At 34.6% G+C, this 27,072-nt stretch overlaps 1 protein-coding gene across 1 annotated transcript; it reads right to left on the reverse strand.

Moving 5' to 3' along the window:
• Positions 1–59: 59 nt before the first annotated feature.
• Positions 60–27,072, reverse strand: LOC124444279 (mitotic apparatus protein p62-like). Its single transcript, XM_046994858.1, has 14 exons — positions 26,978–27,072; positions 26,803–26,906; positions 25,039–25,155; positions 19,313–19,364; positions 15,098–15,136; positions 10,384–10,440; positions 9,877–9,905; positions 9,553–9,628; positions 8,635–8,678; positions 4,686–4,907; positions 3,585–3,701; positions 2,005–2,082; positions 1,497–1,571; positions 60–240 (listed from the first exon to the last, which is right to left on the reverse strand). The coding sequence occupies exons 1-14, from the start codon at positions 27,006–27,008 to the stop codon at positions 196–198; spliced, it is 1,086 nt and encodes a 361-aa protein (XP_046850814.1). The 5' UTR covers positions 27,009–27,072; the 3' UTR covers positions 60–195.

Consider the following 27,072-nt stretch of genomic DNA (forward strand, 5'->3'; position numbering starts at 1 on the left):
AGCAAATAAGTTTTTTCCTTTTAAAAATAACTCGACATAAAATAATAAAACAAAACATATTTGTAAATATACGTATATTTATTGAAAGTGTGTAATCTTTCTTGGACTACAATTGCACGAATATTTTGCGGTGATCAGTTTCCACGAAATTACAAACTTTAGGCAACGAACTGTTGACAGCCACGAGCAAGAGTTTCATTTCTTGTTCGCTTGTACGAAAGACCACAGATCTTTCACAGTCTGTTTGGAAAAAAGATACATAATGAAAAAGTTTGTTTTGATGTATGTATAAACTACATCGAAAACTCGTCCAGCAAAGGCGTTTGGCAGAGAATTCAATTTATTTTTCTTAAATAATAAAACAGAGACTTTGTCGTGGTGACAAATCTGAAAATCGTTTTAAAGATCGCCAATAGCTACCATGGTGAATGGTAAGAGTAATAACTTAATAGTTCTTAAAAGAACTGTTTAGAATTATTAAAACCATTGGGTTAGTGCTCTTTACTTAAAACAGTTCTATTAAGAACTATTAACTTATTACTTTTACCATTCACCATGGTATTTGCGATCTTTACAACGATTTTCAAATTTATTTTTCGTGAAACATCCAGCAAAATCAAACTGTGAAGCAATATTTCTAGTATTTTTAGAGAGGATTAGAAAATTCGTATCTTATGTTAACAAAAGCTATCCTGATCCCTCTTTTGCTTATGGAAGATCATACGATAATCCACGAAAAATTTAAACATGTTTATCGTTCATACATAAATTTTATTTATCTTTTTTTTATCAATTTGTTATCTCAAATCTTTGCATAATTTCTGTAGTACTTAAGCGTAAACCGAGTTTAAATTCAGTTTCAATAGTTCAATTTTCATGGCAGTTGAAAAATGGCATGATTGTCATTTCAAAAAAGAAATATGCTTGTAGGGGATTGAAAAGTCGTGTTTGCTAAATCACTTTATTATAGCATTAAATCACTGTATTATACAAAGCGTCCACAAAATATATCATTAAAAAAGATGATTTACAGTGGTGTTATTGCTTATTGTACTAATAGGGCCAGTCTTAAAGATGCTAGAAGTCTTCACGCGATTTAATTTTTCAAAGATGACCAGCTCGAAGGAAAAAAGAAAAAATATGGGTGAACTTTTTGTCAAAGCAAAACAGATATTTGAACAGTCAACTATACGCTTTGCTTCTGACAGTTCAAATCTGTGGAAAGAGAAAATACTTTATTTTATTTTATTTTATTTTATTTTATCGACACTACTAATGTCGGAATTATTATTAACTTCGGCTTAAGCGTAATCACGCGTATCCCGTTTATCGACATGACGAATGTTGCCGTTGTTGTTTTGAAAAACCTACCGTATCTTCAATTACGAGATATCCCAACATAAAATTTTATATCCGTGTTATTGGACGGATATAAAAGTTGATTCACTGACAGCCATGATAACCGGACACAATTTTGACAATAAAAAACATCTTACCGCATCATCTGTAATTCTCATATTCGTTTTCATAAAATTTTTGAATTTTTCTATTTTCCTCGGGAGGTTGGGCGACTAAACATAAAGTAAATCATAAAAAAATCTTCGCATGAAACAGTATACTTGTAACAGTATCAATGTACTTCTTTGCATGCAGTACATCAGGGAGTCTCGAAAGAAGCCGCCCTTTTAGTTTGGAAGTTAATACCTTCAAGAGGCGGTTATTTTGGAAGGGGGGAGTGTTGCCCAGTTTCATCTTGTTATTTTCAGAATAAGTAAATTCCAATGGTCAACTCTTAATCCATGATTTAGAAACGAAACTTTTTAATGCGTTTAAAGTTGTATAAATTTGATGTAATTGACACAAATTTGCATTGAATAAAAGTATGACTGTTATGAAGCTCTCGACAGTTCTATAAAGAGAGAGGTCACTTTCGAGTGGACGGTTACCTTCAGATGGAGGTTAATTTCAAGACTCTATGATAACCAAACAATGCTGTGAACAAACCTTTAGAAGTTTTTGCTTGACTGCATTCAGGTCGGGAGTTTTGGGAAGTTTGACTGAAGCATCCACCTTCTGTGGGGTCTAAATTACGTAATTGATGAGTGAGTAGCAAAGTAGGAGAGGCACACTTGCAGATATACTACTCTTATGCAAAAATTGCATTATTTACATCATTCGTTTTTTTTTGTTAGAAAACTATTGCTGTTATAATTAGCGAACACAAAAAAATCCTTGGGTTTCAATCAAACAGAGGGGGGGCTTAGAAAACCATAACGTTGGCCACCACCGGCTGGAGCTTACAATTGCAGTAATAATATATTATTTTGTATCTCACCTCCAACATGGCGTTATCAAAACACGAGCATATTTGCGCACAGGGACAGTTGCCGTAGCCAGCGTCAATAATTTGGGGGTTGGGGTGGTGGATAATATTCACATATACATGTTATCATCCGCAAAAAATAACTTATTTTATACGGCAGATTCAATAGTGTCGTAGTGGTTACGATATTTATAGCGACGAATTTTTATACAAAAAAAACAACAACTTAATACAGCTATTTTGAATCTTACAACAGTTTTGTAGGAATACCGTATTTACTTGTTTGAGCACCAAATTTTCACAATGTGTTTACGAGAAGATAAACTTTCGAGATCATTTAGGATTTTTGGTGATTTTGTTTTGGCCGTCTTCAAACATTTTGAAGGTGTGACCATTATTTCTATTAATGCAATTACTATGCGCTTAATCGCTGGCGGCGTTCTTTGAAAAATATTGATTGCAAATGCAGCGGTCGTTTGAGAGAAGCGCTTTTCAGGTTCGGCGCTCAAACAAGCAAATACAGTAATACTGTAATACAGAATAAAAAGATTATAGCCTGCATGACATGTAATGAATATCAATAAAATAAAGGCCTTTGAAACTAACATATTGTGAAATTTGAATGGCTGATTACAAGGCTAAACCCAGTGGTGCACTGCTGTGCATGTTTTGCCGTTAGAAATTATGTCGAATTCCCAGGAGGAAATAAATATGTAATTCATTCACGAAGTTGATAATGCATAACCTCATTTAATTTTTATTCAGCTTATAAAAGTAACACGAAATATCAGGGTTTTAGGGGCTGTTCACATGAGCCCAGCTAACCGGGATTCAGCGAGACGTGAAATGATTTTGCGATATTGAAAGGAGTAAAAACGTTAAACGCAAAACTTACAATCTTTCTTATAAATCACGAGTCATTTTAGTTGTAATTTTCAAATCTGGCCAAATTATTTGTTTTCATTTTAAAGGTTTTGTGAATTTGCAAATTCAGAACATAGAGAAATTGCTTAAATACGTTTTTTGTTGTGAAGGAATTAATCTTTTCCATTTGCTAAAATGATTAAGCGCTTCGCTGAATCCCGGCTACCCGGGCTCATATGAACAGGCCCTAAGACTGATTTCTAAATCCGGGCGAGACAGCCCGGTAGAGGGCCAGCCCTACCATTGTGAAGAGGCCCTTAGAATAAACTGTCCATAAAACATATCATAATTGTCTATGAAAATGAAATGCCCAGTTTCGTTGTTTTTAAAGTCGTACCTGCCCTTTTTTCGGCGTTATGGATTTCGAATTCTTGTCTTTTCCAGGCGATATCTTCGGCGTGCCAGCTTTCTTAGATGAATTTTTCAAAGTTTGTGGTTGGGTTTTTCCTTTAGCCTATTAAAAAAATTACAAAAATTACACTTTGATGAAGCGAATTGTTGACAATTCAAAAAACGCTCAAGAGAATATTTTTGAAACAGTTCAAAACCATTTCCAATTGAAGTATGTTTGTCAACCAAATCATAGCGTGACGGCCATTTTGTTGGCAGAGAAAAGTTCCAAGTATTTCCTCCTTTTGCAAAGCAATTATAATTAAACCATGCAAAGGCAAGCAACGAGAAATTCGTAGCTTTGTATCGGGCAATCATTCAGGAAACAGAAAAACAACATAACTGTTAAGGCCCATTTTTACCTGGAAATTATTCGCTTAGTGAAGAATTTTCTCGCGTAATTGGAAACGGGCCTCACGTGAAAAGAAGTGAAAAGTTGACAGCTTTGTCAACGGAATTATAAGAGGGCTTTCTTAATATTTCTTTGTCCTGATAATCAAATAAAACTAAATACAACGCAGTTGACATTTAACAAGCTCAAATAATCTCTAGGCAATGCTATAAACGTTGAGCTACAACTAATAGAGATCAGAAGCAAAGCCAGCCAGTTTTTGCTCCTACAATGCAACTATTTTTTTGTTTAATCACCAAAACAACAATAAAGGGAATTACTTTCCTATAGAAACGCGTAATATTTATGCGGAAAATTTGCATTGTAGAAGTAAAAGATAGGCTGGATTCCCCAATGGTAAAGATCCAACATTCTTGACAAGACAAAACATGAGCCGGTTGCACAAAGACCAAATCGCTATATCAACAGGATAGCAATATTTTTTAAGGCTTCAAAAATATCTTGAAACTGAAATGGATAGGGCGTGAGGAAGGGACGGGAGGTGATTATTCGTGTATTTTAGTTTCGGTCTTTTACACAAATTAGCGATCTAGTTTCGAAAGGTCAAGAAGGACAATTATAAAACTTCAACAACAATATAATTACTCTACAATTAAAATCAAAACAGTGAAAGAACGTAAGCCAAACAAAACTTACATTAGGCGACACTAGCTCTTCGTCACTGTCGTCCTCATTGTCATCATCATCATCGTCATCATCATCTTCGTCATCATCGTCATCGTCATCGTCGTCTTCGTCATCTTCTTCATCATCATCGTCATCAACCTCCTCATCGTCATTACTATCAGGATCGAAATCGTCATCGTCATCATCCTCATCATCATCTCCAGAATCTTCCTCTTCATCGCTTGCATCAGCCTTTAAGATGTAGTAAATTTAGCGAAAATTCAAACATTCGTTGTAAATATAAACATGACACGAAAATGTACACGTATTCAAAGTGTTTATAAAGTGAAATTTTTACATTCTTATTTACTAGCTTAAAGAATAGTCGTTGGTAGCAAAGAATTTGATATATTTACGTCAATTTTAGGTTAAGTGGAACTTGACAAATTGCAATTCCATCGGCATTTTGTCCAAACTTTTTTGGCCGCCACGTTCGCTAATTTGACGTCATAAGTAGTAAGGAAGTCGTAGAAGTAATAGTGATTTCTATGCTATATGGAGAATGCTTACTCATTAGCTATGACTTCAATTTAGCAAACATGGCGGCCAGAAACTTTCGCACAGGAAAGAAAGAAAATCGCCTCGTTTGACGGCTATAAAATTGGTCTTAAAGGCCAATTTTAATTCTATTTGCATAAATATGCTCTTGAAGCAAGTACTTTCCGATAAAACAGGATACAAAAAATTGTGGCGCCACCTTGAACATATTATATTTATCGTTCATCAATTTTAAAACTTAGCAGGAACCAAGTCATCAGGCATCGACTAACTAGTATGAAGCTAAATATTGTGAAAAGTCATAGCTACCTATACACACAATGTGATTCGAATTTTTATTTGAACATTAAATAAGTCAGTAGGAAATTTCTTATTATCAAGTGTCTTATGCGTTGCCCTCTACGTGCAACATAAACCAAAAACCTTGCCCAATATTAAAAAGACTACGGACGAAATTTAAGTTTTTCTAATGACATATTGTTTTCCGCCAATCATATTCATAGTTACGGGATCAAATACATACACATCTTTCCAAAATCCATTTTGAAACCGTCCGTTGTCATTTAGAGCTCCTTACAAGCCATAATTGAAACTTTTAGTGGGTTGCACACTTTTAAGTGCCATCATTTTATTGCATATTTAGAAAATAAAGACTAGATTAGACACACTCGCCATATTTTAGCGTAAAATTCCATTTTCATAATTAAAATGCTTTGACGAAAGTTCAGAAACAAGTATAGACTCCAAATCGTCTTCTGAGCCGTCTATTTTCGATAACGCTTGAACAGAGCATATGGAGTATTAGCAAGAGTTGAGTGTGCAACGTCATAAGCAAGAATTAAGAATTATCTTTACGATTATCTGGGGAGAAACTTGGTAATTTTGTCTGCATAAAAAAATCAATTGAATGGTGTTTTGTAGAGTATTCTGTATATTATTGTATAAATAATCGAGTTTTTAGACACTACGTAGGTGTAAATGTGGCAACTGGAACTTACAGAATTTGCCGTGTAACATAGCGGGTGTCTTTATTGATTCGAAAATTGTGCTCGGCAAAGAAAAAATAATGACATAGAAATGGAGGGGAGTTGTTTTATTGAGCACCCAGGTTTTGAACCAGTGTGCTAAAATATTTGGCTACTGAAAACTGCTGGTTTAAATAATAAAACAAGCTCCAAAGTACGGAAGAACTACACAATCTTGTTTATACCATAAACAAGATTGTTTTCCCTTATGGTATACCATAAGGGAAAACTGAATCCAAGTATGTTTTTGAAGGTATTAAACTTGCCTTTTAGTGATATATGTAACAAATACTTCTTAATAGACTAGTGGTCAGGCTAGTGTAGGGCTACTCTATTCGTTCAAATGGAGACCCACTTCCTTGCTGTGTATATGCAATAGGAAATTTTTTTTGGCTAAAAGAACTGATCAGTACTACTGGTTTTAACACGACTCAGATTTATAATTCAAATTTATTTTGGTGTCGATGAAAAAATAATTGCATGCAGTTCAACAAAAAAGTTCAGTTACAATTTGGTTTCCTGATTGGATCAATAAGACAATACTGACAAAAATAACTATTGGCTCATTAGATTCTACAGAGTGTAGATTTTCCATTTCTATAGCTATAGCATATTGTTCATTGAAGCAATCAGAAAACTAATTTATATTTGGTGGGTATATTCACTGAAAATTTTTGTTGAGCTGCATGCAATGTGTTTTTCATTGACGCAGCAAGTTAAATTTTAATTATTCATCAGAGTCGTAATAAAACACATCATACTGTATCAGCCAAAAAAAGTTTTCTTATTGTAGCATGTACAAAGCAAGAAAGTGGACGTCTTTTTGAACTTCTAATGTAGTCCCACATTAGCCTGACTATTAGTTTATATGCAACAGCCTCAAAAATCGTTTAAAAATTCACCATTGGCTACGTACCATAAGTTTAAACACTATTTGTTACCTTATACTATATGTTACCTTCTCTCGAATTGTACCATCGAATTCATTTTTTTCCCTTGTGGTAAGAAATAAAAATCATGTAGTTCTTGTATCCTTTGGAACTTGTTTTGAAATTCAAACCAAAAGTTTTCAGGAACCAAATATTTTAACGTACTGGTTCAAAACCATGGTGCTGAATGAAACATCTCCTATTATTTTTTTTGCAGGGCACAATTTACGAAACAGCAGACACGCGCTATGTTTCACGACAAATTCTAAGTTCCAGTTACACTTACAAAGTTTGTTAACCCTCGAAAATGCCTGCAATTCTAAACAGAATACTTAATTAATTATATAAACACCTTACAATTGACTCTATATAATTGATAAGATAATACTTAGTTCTCGCCTTTACTGTCGCACGCATAGCTATTGATAATATTCCATATGCCCTGTCCAAGTAGCTGTAGCATATAGGTTTAATGAAAGAATCATAAGCTTCAGCGAAATTTTCTTTGAGTGTGTAAGCATTTTCGCAGAGACGGCTCAGAACACGATTTGGAGTGTTCATTTTTTTTCTGAACTTTCGTCAAATTACATAGTTTAAAAAATTGAGCGCAAAAAAAACAGAAAAATATTTTTAAATTTTATATTGCGAAGCTAAAGCGCATTGTATTTCAATGGTATTTGTTCGACGGGGACAAGCTCCTTGAGTAAATGACGTTTTCATACCGGATAAATGTCCCATTTCTTCAATGACAGTTTTTAAATGGCGGCCGCGAAATTGCATGTTTGAAAAACGTGGATAAAAATGGTATTTTTTGCTAAAATTTGGCGAGTGTGTTTAATCAACTCTTTATTTTCAAAAAATGCAATAAAATGATAACTCTATTTTTCGTCACAGTGGCACTTTAACAGAAGGATGACATTTGTCATAATCGATAATCGAAGATGAAAAGGTGAAAACAATCTTCACACAATACAAAATAAATAAAAAAAAACTGAACAGTAATGAAAACTTCGCGAAAGTGATCAGCGCGCAAGATCTGAGCATTTTTCCATCCGCGCACGATTTCAAACCTACGCTGAAAATTCGTGTTTTCATTAATTTAAGATCATATTCATGAATAATTGATGAAGATTGAAAAACAACATTAAAATCGAAAATAACCCGCAGTTTGAAAGCTAAGCGTTGGCGAACGTATTGGCCAAATTTCGTTGAAATGAACACCACGTGCTTTTTAACCGTGCCATTTACGTGCGCAAACTATTTCAAAAGTGCTTCTCTGTAACACAAATCTCACCCTAAAATTATTATTGTTTGCGAGAATTTTACTGCCAGATGAGCCACTGGAAGTCGAACTACCAAACCAAAGGTTTTTGCAAATCTTGAGAGCTGATAGATTATGCGACGTTCTCCTAACTGTTAAGTCTGTTTAATACAGAATGCATATAAACGCGACTCAAGTAGGGTTACCTTGGCAGCAGTCTTCTTTGACTTTGATTTCGATTTATCTTCGCCTTTATGAAGACATATGTAAAAAACATATTATATAGTGAAGGCGATTACTGCATCTTGATAGCAAGAAATGTTAGACTGAGGTCAAAAAACGACTTAACAATGTTGTTTGAGAACAAAGTTTTTAACGACATATTTTAGACTTATTTTGAATTAGTCAAAATAATAATTAAAAATGTGTCAACAACACACGGTAACATAAAACATATTATTTTTTGGTGAAAAATGACCAAATTCTTACAGTTGTATTGATTTGGCCAGAATGACCAATTCTTCACTGGTTTATACGACCAATTGGTTGCTTTGATTAAACCAACCACTCAGAACTGGTTGTCTCACGTGTAATCAAACCACCATTTTTTTGGTCATTTAAACCATTCTGTTTTTACTCTAGAGTTCTAGAAACTATTTTAATTTGCAAGTCGACTCAATAATTTGGGAATAGACTTTACGCAAATTAAATGTGATGGCCTAATAAATCCACAGAAAATCAGCAAAAACAACTTGATGACATAAAATTGACTTTAGCTCCGCGACTTCATAACACGTCATGACGTCATGACGTCATGTTGGTCTAACACGGCGGCGAATGAAACTCGTATTACAAGACGAACTTTTAGGTTGGAATATGGCAATTTCTACGACACGTGTTGCTGATAAACATCTGATATTCGCTAAAATGTCTAAATATGTTCTAAGAAAATAAAAAAAAGTTTTCGTTTCATGTCTTCTCTAAGTTACACTACTCATACATGGCTATACCTAACCTTATATAATGTACGTAGCTACAACAAATAAAACCGAATACATTTTTTATCCACAGATTTATAATATAATGGCCGGCAAAAAGTAAGGTGCAGGAAGCAGAATGAATACCGTTTTCCAACCGAGCCTTTTTAGAAGGAGGTCCTGCTTGTTTTTTTGTTGATGGAGACCGTTTTTCTTTTACGGGCTGAAAAAACGTTTAATTTAAATCAAAACAGTTACGGAATTTGACTTTCCCATATATGCATGCCTTTTGTGCTAAAGGTTTCAAGGCTCTCGGAGTTTATCTAAAATGACGATAAATTCCCCACCTATCCTAAAACTCTTACATGTAACACCAAGATATACATGACAGCACCCATACACTTAATATTTTACAATTATGCGGCAGCAAAACAAAAAAAAAAATCTTCTTCGTCATACGCACTCTCTTACCGAACGTTTTGGAGGTGCCAGAATTTGGTCTACAGAAAATATAACAATACACATTCAATTGTAAATATTTTCAAAGACAGGCAATGCAAACTGCAAAGGGCCGGGCAAAAGCAATTGCATAATATGAAAAAACCCTTCAGGACAATATTGCATCAGAACTAACAAGAATTACACGTAACATTTTGAACAAAACAAAAACAACAGCTGAAGTATACTTTCAGGTTTGTCAAAATATATTATAGCTCTTCAACGCTAAATTGAATATACTTTACTTTAAATTTAACATTATTTAAACAAATAAAAAGCCCAAAGAACAAAGCAAAATGTCATACAGCTATCTTGCACTAAGTCGAACAAACGCTAGACCGAGACTTCTATGTAATTACTATGTCAACGACCCATAAAAATCTTAATTCATTACGCCCTAAGAACTAGAAAACTCGATGTAACGATACAACAAAATGGTTTCAGATGCTTTTCAACAGTGATAACATTTGAGTTTCTCACCTGAGTGCTCATCGTCTTGATCGTCACTATCATCGTCATCATCTCCTCCCACTAAAACTATTAAAGAAATAAACATGAGCTCTAAGTTCGACTGTATCCAAGCAATTTCTAGTTTCTCGCAAGCATTCACAATTGTTTCTTTAACTCATTAGAAACGAGTAAAACCTTTTCTATTTCTATTATTAAATAGCCTTTCAAATAAGGCCTTAAAAAGATAAATTAAAAAGATAAATTAATAAATAACATATTGCACACGTTTTCGCAGTTATAGTTATCTGCAAAAATCACGCAACCTGCGAGATTTTTAAGAGACTGGAGTTCTCGTGCATTATAAAGTTATAGAACAGGGTTTTTTCGAGCATTCGACCAATCAGCACCCGTGTTTTTAAAACGTTATTAGTGCAAGTTTCCATAGGAACTTTGTGCTGTTGTGGTGAGTGGCGAAATTTCACACGAGTCAGTTGGTCAGTCAGTCAGTAATGCTTTTCGTTAATGCTGGCACTGTTGACAAATATTGTGAAGATTTTGTAAGCCCGTGTTCATATAGAACGTGAACATAATTGGCATTTAATTGGCCGTATTGCCGTATTTGCCAAGTACTTGGCTAGCGCTGATTATTTAGCAACCTGCTCTGAACTTCTGGTCTAACTACACTCATACACTACGTGTTAGTGTATTGGTCTTAAACATACGACAGTAAAATTGAAAGTTGCGCACACATCTGCCTCTGTAAGGAACATTTTACAAGAAATAAAATGCACTATTACTGTCCTTGAAGAAAGCATGTGGATTTCTTTAGAATATTATATGAAAGTCATGTACGACTGTATGAATTTGTCGACTTTCATGTAATTGCTATGAAAGTGCAATACGAAATGAACGTTCACTTACGCAAACTTGCCGAAAACTGGACTTGTTCACCAACTGATGCAAATTGTACAACGTAAATATTTATCGAACATTGTTGCATTTTATTACTCCGATCCTTGTTATTTAATTAGGTGGAATTTAGAGCTAAAAAATATCGCAAACAAAGCATTTTGTTCTTCTGAACACATAAATTTCACATGTGTCAGAAGAATAAAAAAAATACAACATAACCGAAACAAAGAAAGTAATGCATACTGCATAGAAATAACAAAAGAATGCGATGCATGAAAGATGAAAGTATGATTGTGGCGTGCCAAATGTCCTTATTATGTATCGGCAACGTAAGTGCGTATACAATTTAACGTTTATTTACGCAATCTTGGAGCAAGTTGTAATGTCAAAAAACAAACTGATACTTCTCGAAATGAATTTCAGTTTAGCATTTTTTGAAACGCCAAGGCTCGATACTAAGCTTTCTTAAAACTAATTTTATTTGCCATGATTAAGAACATTTTTTCCAAGAAACATTGCACTATCCTTGGATCCCTAGTTCTTCATATATAGCAATATTTTTTTGCATAATATTAAATGAGGCTGAGCGAGGATATCAAGAATTATTCTGATTGAGGTAATTGTTATCTGCCGAAGAGAAATGAAATTATAATTGCATTTAACTATTGTATGGAAACAATAAAGTTTTTAGTCCTTCGACATAAAATTGTTTTGAAGTGAATGGTTTGAAGTCGGAGTATTGCTAGATATTTGTAGATGTACATCGTCCTAGTTAGTAGAGTTCTTTGAACTGTTGGTGTTTATGCTCACTGACGTTTCAACAAACTTAGCGGTAATTATCGTCAAAGCGGCGATCGTCTACAGATGACCACCGCTAAGATTGTCGAAGCATCAGTCAACAACAACACCAACAGTCCTTTTCAGGACTCTACCTGGATGTTATACATCAACAAACATCCAAAAAATTATTTTAGCGGATCGCATTCGTGTTTTCCCCTAAAACACATGTTGAAAATTTGTCAGACTGACTTCGGCCCAATTCGTGTTTTTTGCGTCCTTATAATAGAGCGAAAACGATTTGTAAAATGCTAGCAAATCTCGAGGAAGTTTTTAAGTGGCAAAATATTGAAACTTATCTGTTGGCCATTGGCCAATCACAATGAAGACTCCACCCTCCCTGTACTATAATTAACGATTATTGGATAGGCATGGAATCAAAAGTTTTTCAGACCGATGTCAATGTTATAATAGAGATTATAAATAATACTAGAGGTGGTATCGTAATATAATCTATCTTCCAAAAATATAGTACGCGTCTTTTGGGGGGCAAAGTCGATTCTCGGATGTTAAGTTATAATGGCCGACTATGATTTTTTGACTTTTTTGTACATATTATGCGCAAATACTATGGTAAATACTATCACAATCCAATTGTTGAACAATGCTTCGCTTTTTATTGTAATTTTAGAAAGTTTAAGCCACTCGTATTTTGCATACCGGAAAAATGTTAAAAATGGTTAAACTGTGTAAATATGTGGGTTTTAAAATAGTAAAACAAAAAAGTTCTCATTGCTCATAGTTTAATTAAAACATACAATGCATACGGAGATTATAAACAACATGTAATCATAATAACAGCTCGCTAAAAACAATTACTAACGATCTAAATTGACAAATTTTCTTGATGCTGGAACAATGGAACAAAAGAGCAAAAAACTTACTGCAGAATATTCAGGACCGGATCTAGGATTTTTCAAAATCAGTCTCCTCACCTGGGGGGGTCCGAGGCATTCTCCCGTGGGAAATTTTGAATTTCAGAGACTCAGAAATGCCATTTTCAGCGTTTTAGAGCAATACAAAATGCATTTTGTGGGCATCGTTTTTGCGTAAAAACAACACATTTTGCTTACGTTTTTTTCAAAAAAAAACTGAAGTGAACAATACTTGAGTGTTTTGCCAAACATTTAGGCTCAGTATCATGTCATATATATGGCTCATTAGCATGTCTAGGAACATAAAAGTTATTGTACAATAATGCTATTCCAAAAAGATATTGTCTTTAAAGCTTTCTACCAAGTTGTCAGGCATAGACCCCCTAGAGATCCCCATTCAAACCTCTATGTGAGGAGTTAAGTTAGAAATTTGGTACTACAAGGGACAGTTCATAGATGTAGAAGAGCTCAGACTTTGAAACATGCAAGTTTATTGTAACCCTTTACCCATCTCCACATACAGTACCAGCAAATTCACCTTTTGAGAAAAAACTCAAAATTCACCTTTTGAGAAAAAATTCACCTTTTGAGAAAAAACTCAAAATTTTTTTCTAACAAAGATTAAGCAAAACTTACCAGAGTGAAAATTTGCAATTAAGGACAGCTTAATGCCATTAATGTTTATTAGGTATTTCACTAGACCATTATCTTCTGTAAGTATATGCAAGGTGTGCTATATAGCAATCACCAGTAGCATTGTATTTGCCAATACAAACAGAATGTAACCAACATGCCTTTAATCATATAATTACATGAATGTTAAAATTGGTTCATGTGTCATGCTTACTGATTATGATAAATATCTTCTCATATGATCAAAGCTCTTTTAAATGTAAATCTGAAATAATCTCTACGAATGTTACGGTATTCGCACTTCGCGAGAAGATTATGGTAACAAACTTGGCTCAATTTTCTTTCTGGCATAAAACGTGCGAACTTCAAGTAACCAAGAGTGTAAGAGAAGGAAGCTTTTAAAATGGCTGACAGTATGAGTGTTCGTATCGATGGTTTTCCCATTCTTGAATAGAGATCTTTATTTCAGAACCAATACTGAAAAAGCAGTAGCGCTTGGTAGCAAAAAACAATTGGGGAAAGGCTTCCCTCCATCTATTTATATCTGGGGGCGGGCTACATCTCTTAGCACCTCCCCCCTTCTTAGGCAGTTAGAGTTAAACTTTTATGCCTATCTATAACACAAACTTTGGTTTTACACTGAAATTTGAAAGTCGACCAAATTAAAACAAACGTTAACTTCTTCATTTTGGTTAACGACATATAAACGAATTATTGAACAACTGTTCTTGTTAAATTCAATCATCAACAGTCAGGCCGTATTCTGTGGCCGATTATCGTTCAGTTTCGATGCCCCCCATCGGGCACTACATTTTCACACAATAGATAAGTAGAATATATCATAGAAAGTAATAATCCGCTTGTTTCCACCTTCAAAGACCCGCAGTTTTTAAGTATTTCACCATTGAAATTTCAATAATTTGATGTCTTTCGCATGGGCGACAATAGTCTCCAGATTTTCCCAAAAAAGTTTTCTTCCTAAAGCAGAAATAGTCTATGATATCTCAAATGTGTTTAAGTTCATGTTTCCTATTTAGTTCAGTTTGAAAACTTTTAAATCCTCTCCCAAAACACTGTCAAACAACATCCAAAGCTTCCTGGTTGAAGATTGCCTGAACGGTGGATTGTTGGGAAACTTCATTTAGAAATGAGTGTAAAACTGCAGAAAATCTGCATTTAATGTCGTATCCTACATCAAGTATCCCTAAAATTACGTAATCAAAATGGCGTTGATTGATTGTGAAATACATCAAATTTATTGAAATTTCAATGGTGAAATACTCAAAAACTGCGGGTCTTTAGAGGTAGAAACAAGTGAATTTATACTTTCTATGATATATTCTACTTATCTATCGTGTTAAAATGTAGTGCCCGATCGGGGCCAACATAAATCGTTTTCTAAGCGACTTGTTGTGCTACAGAATACGGCCTAAGTACATCAAAAGTTCAATAATAATGACATGAATCATTCCCATAATTTCACTTACCTTGAACGTGACTCCCACACAGATGAATTGGACCATTTCCTACAAAAATATAGAAAGCAAAGTACAAAATCACTTAACAATTCGAAAGGGTGACTAAGGTCTTAGTTTCGGGCAGATGCATCTTGAAAATGTTTGTATAGTACTCATGCATCTGTGAAAAATTCTTAAAAAAGATTAGAGCCAAGACGGGAAGTGCACACGTAGAAGAGCCTGTATTTGTAGCAGCTGAGAAGCGTTTTGTTCTTTGCATTTTGCCTTATGTTCATGATTGGCTAAATGTGGTCATATGAGTTCTTGCAGCAACGTTTGTTCCACAAGCGCAAATATATTTTTGTATAGAAGTCAAAGTATAAAAACTATTCAAAATGGTTTTGTTGCGTTGTTAATAAAAACTGTCGTAAACTTGGATGAAATAATCATACTGTAGTTTAGCAGTTCATTATATTAGAATTTGGGAAGCAAAAATGCATCATCACTATCTGGGATGTTCGAACCTACGTTATGGAAGTGATTCAGCAACTACAGCAAAAGGCGCAGTAGGGACTTAACACTTAAAAACTAGATGAGTTAACAATTTTTATCTTAATAATTTCCTCATAAATACGTAATAATTTCCTATTCATTTTGTATAACTAAGACCAATGTAACGTAGAATAAGCACATTAGAAAAAGATTAGAGCATCAGAACATCTTACAGAAGAACGTTAAGGATATAAGGAGAACCTGCGTAGCTTACATTGTAGTAAACTTGTTGTACGTCAGAATATTTAATGTCATTGGTGATTTGTGAACATTCCTATTAAACTCAGTTGAAACTTATTGTGAATTGTGAATAGCTGGGCGAAACAAGGGAGGCAATCCTCAACAAACCAATCAAATCGGCGAATAACTGTAAGCACTCCCTTGTGGCAAAAACAACTTTAAAGGAGTATAAATTGCATCCAGTGCATTAAATAAACGCTTTTCTATTATAACGATATCCATAAACAACTAACTCCAAAGCTACGCATCAATCACTGTCTATTCATGAATAAGAAAACACAACAGAAAATTTGCCTTTCCACAATTTAATGCTCTATAGTTGCCGCCTTTTGGAACAAAAAATGGCGGACACATAGCAATTTTACTTTCGGTTTTAACCCTTTCGTATTTAGGGCTCTGGTGTATATATTTTCCTTTATGCACGAGTATATTCAATTGCATTTTTACGGATACAATTTACCAGCTCAAAGCGCGATCACCAATAATTTGCCAAATTGCTGTTCTTTGACCATTTGCACAGACGTAATTTATCCACATGGCTTATTTTAACAAAACACTGGGAATAACATTCATCATTACAACAACAACCTACAGCACGCCGGTGACAGCCGCTCACCTCAATGTTTTTGCACTCCATGTAGTTTGACAGGAAAAAAATCCATAGTGAAGTCGATAAAAATTTATGTGAGTTTTACATACAGCTAAAAGCTTTTTTGACGAGACATCTGCCCCTTTTCAATTCAAGTGAGTCAAGGTCACACACGTAAATTGAAAGTTATTGAGTAAAGATGCAATAATTTTGACAAACAATTATATTAGTTGCAAGCAAGACACGATGAATGAGCCCACAGAAAATGCTCCAATAAAGACCCCATCAAATACACGCCTTGCATGTAATAAACGCCCCAGTCTATGTTGCCACTATTATAATATAATTAGAATAGTGGTTCATCGATTGGACTCAGATACCGTATATTTGGTCTTAATTTTGTTATCATTAATTCACAAAAGGTTACAAAATAATATCTACGTCTCGCATCTATTTGATGTCCCCCTCCCCGGAACTGCAAGAGTTTACTTATTAACACTCCAGGGGCCGGTTGTATAAAGCTATTAACTACTTTAAACTACATTTTTTGCAGCTAAAAAGTAGTTAAATTTAACCACGCAGTTAAGTCGGTTGTATAAAAAAGTAGTTAGCGCTAACTGCATTTAAAAGGTTGTTAAAGTTAACTATGCTATGGAGCATAGTGAACTTTTCAAAACACAGTTAAATATGGCGGCTTAACTTTTCAAAGACAACTATGGGTGAGATGTTGTTGATCAACAAGGTTTTACTTTGAGTTTTTAATCACATATGTATCTTCCATGGCAAAGGCTTTTAGAATAAGAGCTTTATGTACGGTGTACTACATTCGTCAGTGCTGTAAACATCCCAAGTTTTGCCGACGAAAAACAGCCAACAACAACTTAGCCGCGTAACAAATCCCTTTTTACACGAGAGCAATTGCATTTTGTATTATCTTTTTTGAGTCCGGTAGCTCTTTGCAACTCATAAGCGAGACTCTTAATTGAGATAGAGCCACTTCTTTAAGATTAGTGCACATAACTCGCTGACATTGTCTACAAACACGTACAATTAGTTCAATGACAAAAAAAAAGAAATAATGTTATTCGAGCAATGAATCCTATAGCCTTGGGTGTATCAATTATTCAAATTGCGGGTTTTTCACTATGCATTTTGCTTGATTGAATATCATATGCACTATATAAACTCATTGCTCCATGGAAAATAAGCTAGATTATGTTAAAACAAAGAGGTACTACAGTATAAATGTTGTGCTAAGTATACCAATGATAATACATATAGATACATGAGTTTTACAACAGTTTTTGTTCATGACTACTCTTATCTTATCTCTGCTTGAGATACAATGATATTAGTTTTCTAAATACATAAAACATTTCATCAGCATGCATGGTCAAGGTCCATGTTGCTTGATATACATACATTATCCATTGCACATGGTTTATTACACAAGCAGAAAATATACATGACAGTCAATTAATGGGTTTTATTGATATTTCATCAAATATTTCCTATGTAAAAATGTTTCTTTTTAATGTACATACAATCTTGCCTGCCAATATTTTTCTAAAAAGCAGAAAGCTCTAGCTACTGTTTGATGATTTAAAAAGTAGAAAAATAAAATAAATAAAACTCCCAAGCTTTAGACAAAAATAGGCTAATAAATCACAAAGTAATAAAATAAACACTTTGTCGTGGTGACAAATCTGAAAATAGTCTATTTTCAAATCTGAAAATAAACCTTTTTTCAAATCAAAAAGGCATAAATAAAAGTTTCATAGCTAAGGTTCATTAACAAATATACTCAATAGTTCTTATAACTCAGTTTTTTGCAAGGCAGAATTAAGAGCAAATAAGTATTTTGTGTATGCTGTGAATATAACATGTCACAAGCAGAGAAAAACATTTGCTGAATTACATGGCTACTAACTATGATGACTTTAAAATAATAAAAAAGTCCATCAATGTCATCTTTTACAAATATGTGTGACTTATGTCTGTACAAACACATTTCTTTCAAGCATTTTACTCAGCTGTTATAAAGAGATACGAAGCGACCTTTTCCTTTGTTACCCTCAATCTCTCAGTTTAAATTCTGTAAAAGCAAGGCCATTCAAATATTCAAATCCTTGCACATAGAACATAATATGAATCAATTTGAGAAGAGTTCATTGTTTCGTTTGCCCAAGTCCATTATATATAATTGGTACATGAAATAAAGCAATCCTTGCCGAGATTCATATCATTCATCAATATCGTACTGTATGACACAAAAGATAAGGATCGATTTTCTTGAGAAAAGTCCAAAGTATATGCTACAATTTAATCCGGTTACCATGTCACCGTGAATCGTTTATTAAATTTTCTTTTCGCATCACCAACATCCGTAAAAACGACAGTAATTTGCCATATTTTAAGATTTTTACATAAGCCAAGAGATTTTTCATGATTTTAAAGTCATTTTATAGTTCACTTGCCCGCCATTACAAAGCATAAATTGATTAAACTTTATGTCTTTTAACGTAAACAGCACTTCATGCAATTTCCACGTAAGTTAACTACGCAGTTACTTAACTATCCGACAAACTACGTTTTGTGCAACGCAGTTAAGTTACTACAGTTAAGGAGTTAACTACGGTAGTTAGCGTTAACTATAGTTAAAGTTAAATACGTTTTTATACAACCGGCCCTAGGCGTATATTAGATCATTTAATGTAAGCGTATCATCCTTAAAAGCAGCAATTCTAAGTAATTTGGTGCTTTAGATAAAGTGCATTAGATTTGTGTCCGCACAAGTCCGCCTCACTAAAATATAGAATGCTTTTAACTGGTAGAAAAATCCCGAGTTCGAGCAATATACTTACCTTCAACAAGTTTGAAGGTTGCTTCCGTTGAAAATTCTAAGCGACATTGAACCTATAACAAACGATAACTTATATAAATAAAAAATACAACGACATAAAAAATAGTAGCTAATCATATAAATTCACTGGGATAGATTTTCCATAAAAACAGTTAGGAAAACTGCAATAAAATCACCCGCACGCAAACAAGGAATAGCTTCAAATGCCTTGCCTGACAATAAATATATCGCAAATAATAACTATTTCTTGGATAAGAATGATGTTAACGAGAAGCATTTGTCAAATAGCTTACGCACAAAAATTACGAAGCTAAAAAGCAATTGGAACACATACGTAGGGTTAAAATATGATACATGCTAATCAAGTTAAAAAGTTTTTCAGGAATTTTGGCCAATACGCACGCAAACATTGGATATCCAAATCGCGTATTAGCTATGTTGCGTTTTTTTAAATCTCATCCATTATTCACGTTATGCATATTTCATGTGTATGATAAAAATAGCATATAAAAACGAAATATTCAATGCGAGTTGAAAACGGATTGTTCGCGTACGCATTGGCCAAATTTTCCGAAGTTTTGTTGGCTTGAACAACATGTGCTATGTTTTAACCTTATTTTCTGAATAAACAAATCAAAACACTTTAGTTGATTGGTCAATAACAGTGTTTGTGTTAGCCTGTGTAAACAGATCAGAGTTCAACCAATCAAATCAATCAATCAATCAATCAAAGAGAATTTGTAAATCAATCATGAAAACATTTTAGAGAAAAAATTAAAACGTTTGTTTGAAATTCATCTGTTTCGCATAATTGTTATTTTACAAAGGAAATAAAAGATTCTATTTTGTCCTTGTTCTACGTCTCTAGGAAGCCATGTGAGATGGAGCGTGCGATATCAAGATCAATTCAAGCGTAGATTTCACAGCGATCAGTTACAAAAAGTTCCTTTCCACAATATATTACAAATTTTTGAATTATGGCTTCTACAAGTGAAGAGTATACGACAAGAGATGATGTCGGAGATGAAGCAGCACTCCTGGGTTTTGCTGAACACGATGAACAAAAAAACATCGTTCAAGAAAGCGAAGAATAGCAAGTCACATCAAGAAAGTTGAATGTGGCAACCGCCCTTTGCAGGATGAGTTAAGTAATGACAGCAATGCGTGAATCACTCAGGTTAATGTAGCAAACTTTAGTATCCTCTACAGAAGAATCAACTGGTAGGGGAAAGCAAGTGCTTACGTCCCTGAATCAGGGCATGACGCAGATTACGAAGTCATGGCACAAAACGAAGAACCTTCGACCAAGCGCAGTTCTGAAGCAGAACAACAAACAATGCACCCGCTGCTGGAAGAGATTTCGCAGACACTTCACGAAACTGAGAAGACTTCACCAAACGTCAACGAGAAGCTTGCCTCAATTATCAACAAACGTTGGCTGAACAAGCTGAGCGACGAGCAACTGAAGGAAAAGCAGGCAAATATTTTAGGCCTAAGAACTGCGATCGCCTCACTAGAAAGTTAGTTAGACCGCGCAGCTAGAGGGCGTGATTTACAATCGAATGCCATTCAATCAGCCCCCGAAGAATGTCGGTCATATAGCAGCACAAACTACCAATGAACTGTAGGTTGTTCGATATAACAGAAGCAAACTGATGGTTGATAATCTTGTTCTTATGAACGCTGATATAACAGCGATCAAGGGACATGCAAGTTTTGAATTCTCTCAACGACGACGTGACGCTATACTTCCCAATCTCCATCGAGAATTTAGTATTTTATGCGCATCGCATGTTCCCATTAGGAAATATTAGTTTGGAGATGAATTGCACACCCAAATTAACCACATTCGCACATCCAACAAAATTGGCAACGCGACAACAAGGTCTTCTAATACTACCCTTTTTATCCCGTCGTCAGGGCAACACCCCCTATCGGTCGAGGAGGAACCAACTCAGGAAGAAATGATCGGACACAATGAACGATCGCAAGTAGAAAACACTGAAATTTTAAGAAATTACAGGTAAACCAGTATTCTTCTTTCGTACCCATGCTAATACCGTATTTGAATAAAAGCTTGGAGACCTATAAGGCTATTTTCAACTGCATGGAAAACACTCGCCTATGATAAGGAAATCTTAGAGACATTGTCAGTACAAATTTTTGAATTTGACACAATTCATATTCAAAGAGCTTTATCAAAGCAAATATAACTACCCGGAATTGAAATGAACAATATTGATTTAGAAATAAGCAATTAAATTACGCAAAAACGGCGTTGTACAGCTTTCTCACCGTGAATCAGGGGAATATGTATATTCAATATTCACTTGCCTCAAAAAAGGCGGTTCTTACGGCATGATTCTTAAACTGAAATCCTTAAGCAGGCATATCAGATATCACCATTTTAAAATGGACTGTGTCTGGTGAGCTATTAGGCTTATGAAACCAAATAGATTAATGGCGTCCATCGAATTCAAAGATGTTTACTATTTGGGTACCTATTCACGCAGCATATCAAAAATTCCTCAAATTTTGGTGGAGAGGGCAGCTATATAAATTGGTCTGTTTTCCTAACGTCCTAGCCATCTGCCCACAAAATTTACCAAACTCCTCAAACCTGTTTTTTCTAATTTACATCAAAAAGGACATATTTCTGTTGGATTTACTGATGATACTTGGCTGACATCCGACACATATGCTTCATATGTTCGGAATATTCGAGATACCATCTGTTTATTTAGTGAAGTGGGATTTTACGTACATCCGGATAAGTCAGTATTAGTTCCATTCACAAGTAATTACTTTTTGGGTTTCCGACTCAACTCAGTTCTTATGTAAATATCTGTCACGACAGAACGAGCTGAACAGATAAAACGCATGTGTCATGAATTGCTACAAGCTTCCCACCGAAAAATAAGGGATGCTGCTCGGGTTATTGTCTCAAGTCTCCGGGGCGTAATGTACGGTCAGTTGCATCATCGCTGTCCGGAAATGGATAAAAGCGACGCCCTTAAGTCAAACCGTGGTAAATTTGACAAGACAATGACCTTGTCTTCAGAGGCCATACATGATTTACGATGGTGGCTGTCCTCAATATGAACGACTTACAGGCAGATTACTCACAATTGACCTAGCATGTGCCTAAGAACAGATGCCTTGTTGACAGGGTGGGGCTGCTCCCTTAAAAAGGTGGAGATAACTGGAGCCCTTGGAAGATTCCTATCATATAAACTATTTGGAAATTCTTGTGGTGTTGTTTGCCTTAAGTCATTTTCTTCGGAACTAAAAGGTCAGCATGTTAAGGTATTAATTGATAATACTACGGCGGTAGCTTACTTCAAATGGTCACATGCCACTCGAGGTCTATTCACAAGTTGACATGCAAGTCTGGAGCTGCTGCACTTCATATGACATTTAGTTGACAGCAGCACACATTCCAGGAATACACAATGTCACTGCGAATCGAGTATCTCGATTCTCAGGCAGAGAAACAGAATAGCAATTTGAACAAGACTCAATTAACGTGTGCCATTCAAAAACTAAACGTAAATTAGAACATCGATTTGTTTGCGTGAAGGCTGAGTAATCAGGTGAAACCATGATGTTAAATACAAACATGACTCGTATGCTATAGCTGTCAAAGAATTTACGATATCGTGAGCCATTTATACATTTTATACGTTTCCGCCTTTTAGCATAAACTCGCAAGTATTGCAAAATTAATACAAGAAATAAACACAGGAATAGTCTTAGTCCCGAACTGTCCAACACAAAGTTGGTAGCCAGCTTTAATGCAGATGCTATTAGCACATCCAGTTGTTTTACCTTGAGGCAGAATGAAATTAACTCTTCCAAAATCTTAACTCAAAACTGGAGTTACTACTTTGCCATTTATCGAAAAACTCCTCTCTGATAGATTCAATATCGATCCTGTCGCGTCCTCTGTAGGGCATTGATTTTCTTACAAAATTATATCAGGAAGGTTTAACTTACAGCGGTATCAATACAGTAAGGAGCGCCTTATCTACTATCCTAATGCTACCAAGTGGCATCTCGTTTGGTCCACTCGTCGCTAAGTTTGTTAAAGGTGTATTTGTTGCAAGACCAGCTCTTCATAGATATGCCATGGTCTGGGACGTTTCAATGGTATTCAAATATCTTCGAATGGTATTCAAACTCCACCCTCCTAAAGATCTCTATTTGAAATCCTAAACACTAAAAACAGTAATGCTCTTAGCTTTATTATCTGGTCAGCGATGCCAAACACTTCATGCATTGGACATTTCTCACATGGAGAAGAAAAAAGATCAAATAGTTTTTTATGTTCACCAACTAAAACATCCAAACCTGGTAAACATGCTGCACCTTTAGAGTTTCTGGCTTATCCACCAGCCTGGGTCATGTGTATTTAATGACTTGTCCCATCATCTAAATATCACTGCACCCATACGAAAAGGAGCAAGACAACTGCTATTGAGCTATCAAAAACCTTATCATTCATTCACCTCGGCGACCATTTCCAGATGGTAAATACGTGCTAAAGGAAGCTGGTATAAATACAGTGGTTTACAGTGCACACAGTACTAGAACTGCATAACTTCTGCGGAAAAAGCATGTTTCTATGGACACTATTATGAATGCAGCTACATGGCGTAATGAGCTAACTTTTCAAACATTTTTTAATAAATCAATTAAGGCAAACTTTGGCAATGATGTACTTTCTGCCATTGGTGAGACATGAAATGTGAAATTTCGATTATATTCTTTTGTTATTAGTTATTGATCACGTCCACATTGCTTTAAAATCTCACATGACTTCCTAGTGACGTAGAACAGTGACAAAATAGAATTGGAGAATTAAACGAGACTTACCTGAAGTCGAAGTATGATTGAAATCCTATGAGTTACTGTTCAGGAACTGGAAAGTCACCCACCAGACTTATTACTTAATTCTTTTTATATATATGATGTTAAATACTTCTTGCCTCCCAATATGTATGTGCACATTCACAAAATTCGTAAAAACTGATCTTGATTTCGCACGCTCTATCTCACATGACTTTCTAGTTCCTGAACAGTAACACAAAGAATTTCAATCAAACTTTGACTTCAGATAAGTCTTGTTTAATTTTCTAATGTTTTACGTGTTTGCACAGAACTTGAGTAGGAGTAACCTTTGGACTCGGGCTTGCACTGATCTGCACTCAAGTTCTCTTAAAGGTCTTCTCGGTTTGCATATGCTTGTGCAAACACAGTAAATATCTTTTAATTCTTAAGTATTCAAATTGCTTTTTAGCTTAGTCATTTTTGTATGCAGGCTATTTCAAAAAAGTGCTTATCAGTAACAAAAATTTTCATCATAAAAATGATTATTATTGCTTTGAAAAGTTGCCATGGTGAATGACCAAAAATTATAGACTTTGTAAAAGTTCTGAAAACCAATTGAAATGAGAGATATCTGAAAAGAACTGTTCGTAACTCCTTGAATTTATGGCTTTCTATTAGATTTCAGAACTCTAGGAAACTCTTTTATTTTTGGCCATTAATAATGGCAATTGCACTTTTAAAGTTAATATTTAGATTTGTCACTGTGGCAAAGTCTGTGTTTGAATAATTATTATTTGCTTACCATTCTATTGTTGGATTTTTGCCACATAAAAAGAAGTGAAGGCCATTTCATTTTGTGTTATCAAATTCAAAATTTGTAGTGTTTCACAACATTACCTGATTAACACCAGGACTTATAACAATGATTGGCTGCGTAATTACATCATTATTAATACCACTTGTGGTAACTTGCACGACATGTGGGCCATCTCTTGCTTTGGGTCCACGAACAGCCTGTAAAGCAACAAAATAATTGCACACTGACAAATCAAGAAACTTGATTTGTAGATAATGTGATCTATAAGATCAGACATGTGGAATGCTTTCGCCTGAACTACATATACAAAGCTGTGCTTTTAATACTTAAACAAAACAATAAATCACAAATGAAAAAAGATCTTTAAAGTCCAAAAATGACATTGGTTTCTTGCAAATATAAAACTTTGCTGCTGTATAGATGAATGATGAATGGTAAAAGAGGTTTGGGTTAGAGTTGAGGTTAGGCTAAATATACATAAATTTAGGTTATAATCTGCAGAAAACAATAGTTTTTAATAAAACTTAATGTGGCATAACATGCATACATGAAGATGTGCCCTCCCACCCCTTCCCCAAACTGTCTTGCAGGCAGCACCTCTTCTCATATCAGTCATACTAAAACATTGCATTAGCTGTTGTATGTTAGTTATACATATATAATATTTATTGTGACAAGGGGATTCCTGTCGACAACTTAGGCAATTTTATGCAAAGTGACGAGTGGTGAAGAAATATTTAGCATATAGCATTTATACTTCATTCATGGTCAAATTGCAAATAATAACTGCAAATTTTGAATGGTATGAATTGTATTTCTGACAAATATTCTAATAAAAACAATCTTTACAGCATCAGGAATAAATACAGAAATCACAGACAATATGTAGTATGGAAAAGGTCTGAAATAAGACAACTGCACAGCTACTACAAAAACATAAAGGAAAATTTTCCATAACAAGCACATCAAAACAAAGTTGTATATTAAACATTGAACATTCCAAAACATCAATAATTCTGATGCACAACAAACATAAATCAGAAATACATGTCAAGCCTCTAAAAATGCGAATATCCAGAAAATATACCCAACTCTAAACATTGCAAATAAATGCTTCTTCTTACTTCAGAAAATGCAATGGATAATAAACTAAAAAAATTATCCATTAAACTGAACCTCAGAAGAAACAAATTATTTTTACGAAACAGGCTTTTTTAAAATTTATCTTTCTCCATATGTTTGTTTTCAAACCATCAAACTGAAATAAATAGAATGAAAGAAGCAGGGCACAACATGTATGAGAAAACTAAAGTCTTGTTCAGTGACATCATTGTGTATAAAAAAAAACACAATGAAACAATTTTGTCAGTGCTATCTGTGGACTGTGGTTGGCATACACAATGACAATTTCTTTCTAAATGCCTTAGTGTTAAAGAACTATTTACATGTAAGCCAAAACCACCTAACTCTAAAACAGTAGTGATGATTTAATAACATAACATGGTGTTCAAAATCATAAATCTTCTCCATATTCATCATATGTTGTCATGTTATATTGACACATTATAATTTTAATTCACATATCACCAATTTATTTCAAAAATAATTCCTATAAAGAGTCAACTAAGATGACTTTGTCTTCAGCTTGTGTAAATACTTCTAGTGCACATTTGCAATGACTTTGGTCACCAATTTGGACAGTGTAATTGCTAGACAAACTCATATTTCTCATCAAACTCCCCGCAATAAGAATCAGGCGCAACAAACGTGTTTCTATACATACTGCGATGCATTTGATAAGAGATGACTCATAGTAGACATTGACAATAAGAAAAACGAATTACCTGACTGAGCACCAGTTGGTTCACAATGTCAACTTCTCCTGTGACATCTTTATCATCGACGCCAAGCCATTTGTATTCTTGTTTGTCTTTGCTCAAGGTGCATCCTGGAAGAAATAATTAAATAAAATACAATGAAACAGTGTAATTGTCAAAAAATACGAGATTACAAGCTAACCCCAAAAATATTGCCTTTCCAGCGACGCCATTTGACTTGAAAGTTTGCTACACTACACGTGCGATGACGCTCATTGAGTTCTATAATAACAGGAG

This window comes from Xenia sp. Carnegie-2017, unplaced genomic scaffold (assembly GCF_021976095.1).
Source record: "Xenia sp. Carnegie-2017 unplaced genomic scaffold, XeniaSp_v1 HiC_scaffold_21, whole genome shotgun sequence".
Classification (NCBI taxonomy): Eukaryota; Metazoa; Cnidaria; class Anthozoa; order Malacalcyonacea; family Xeniidae; genus Xenia; species Xenia sp. Carnegie-2017.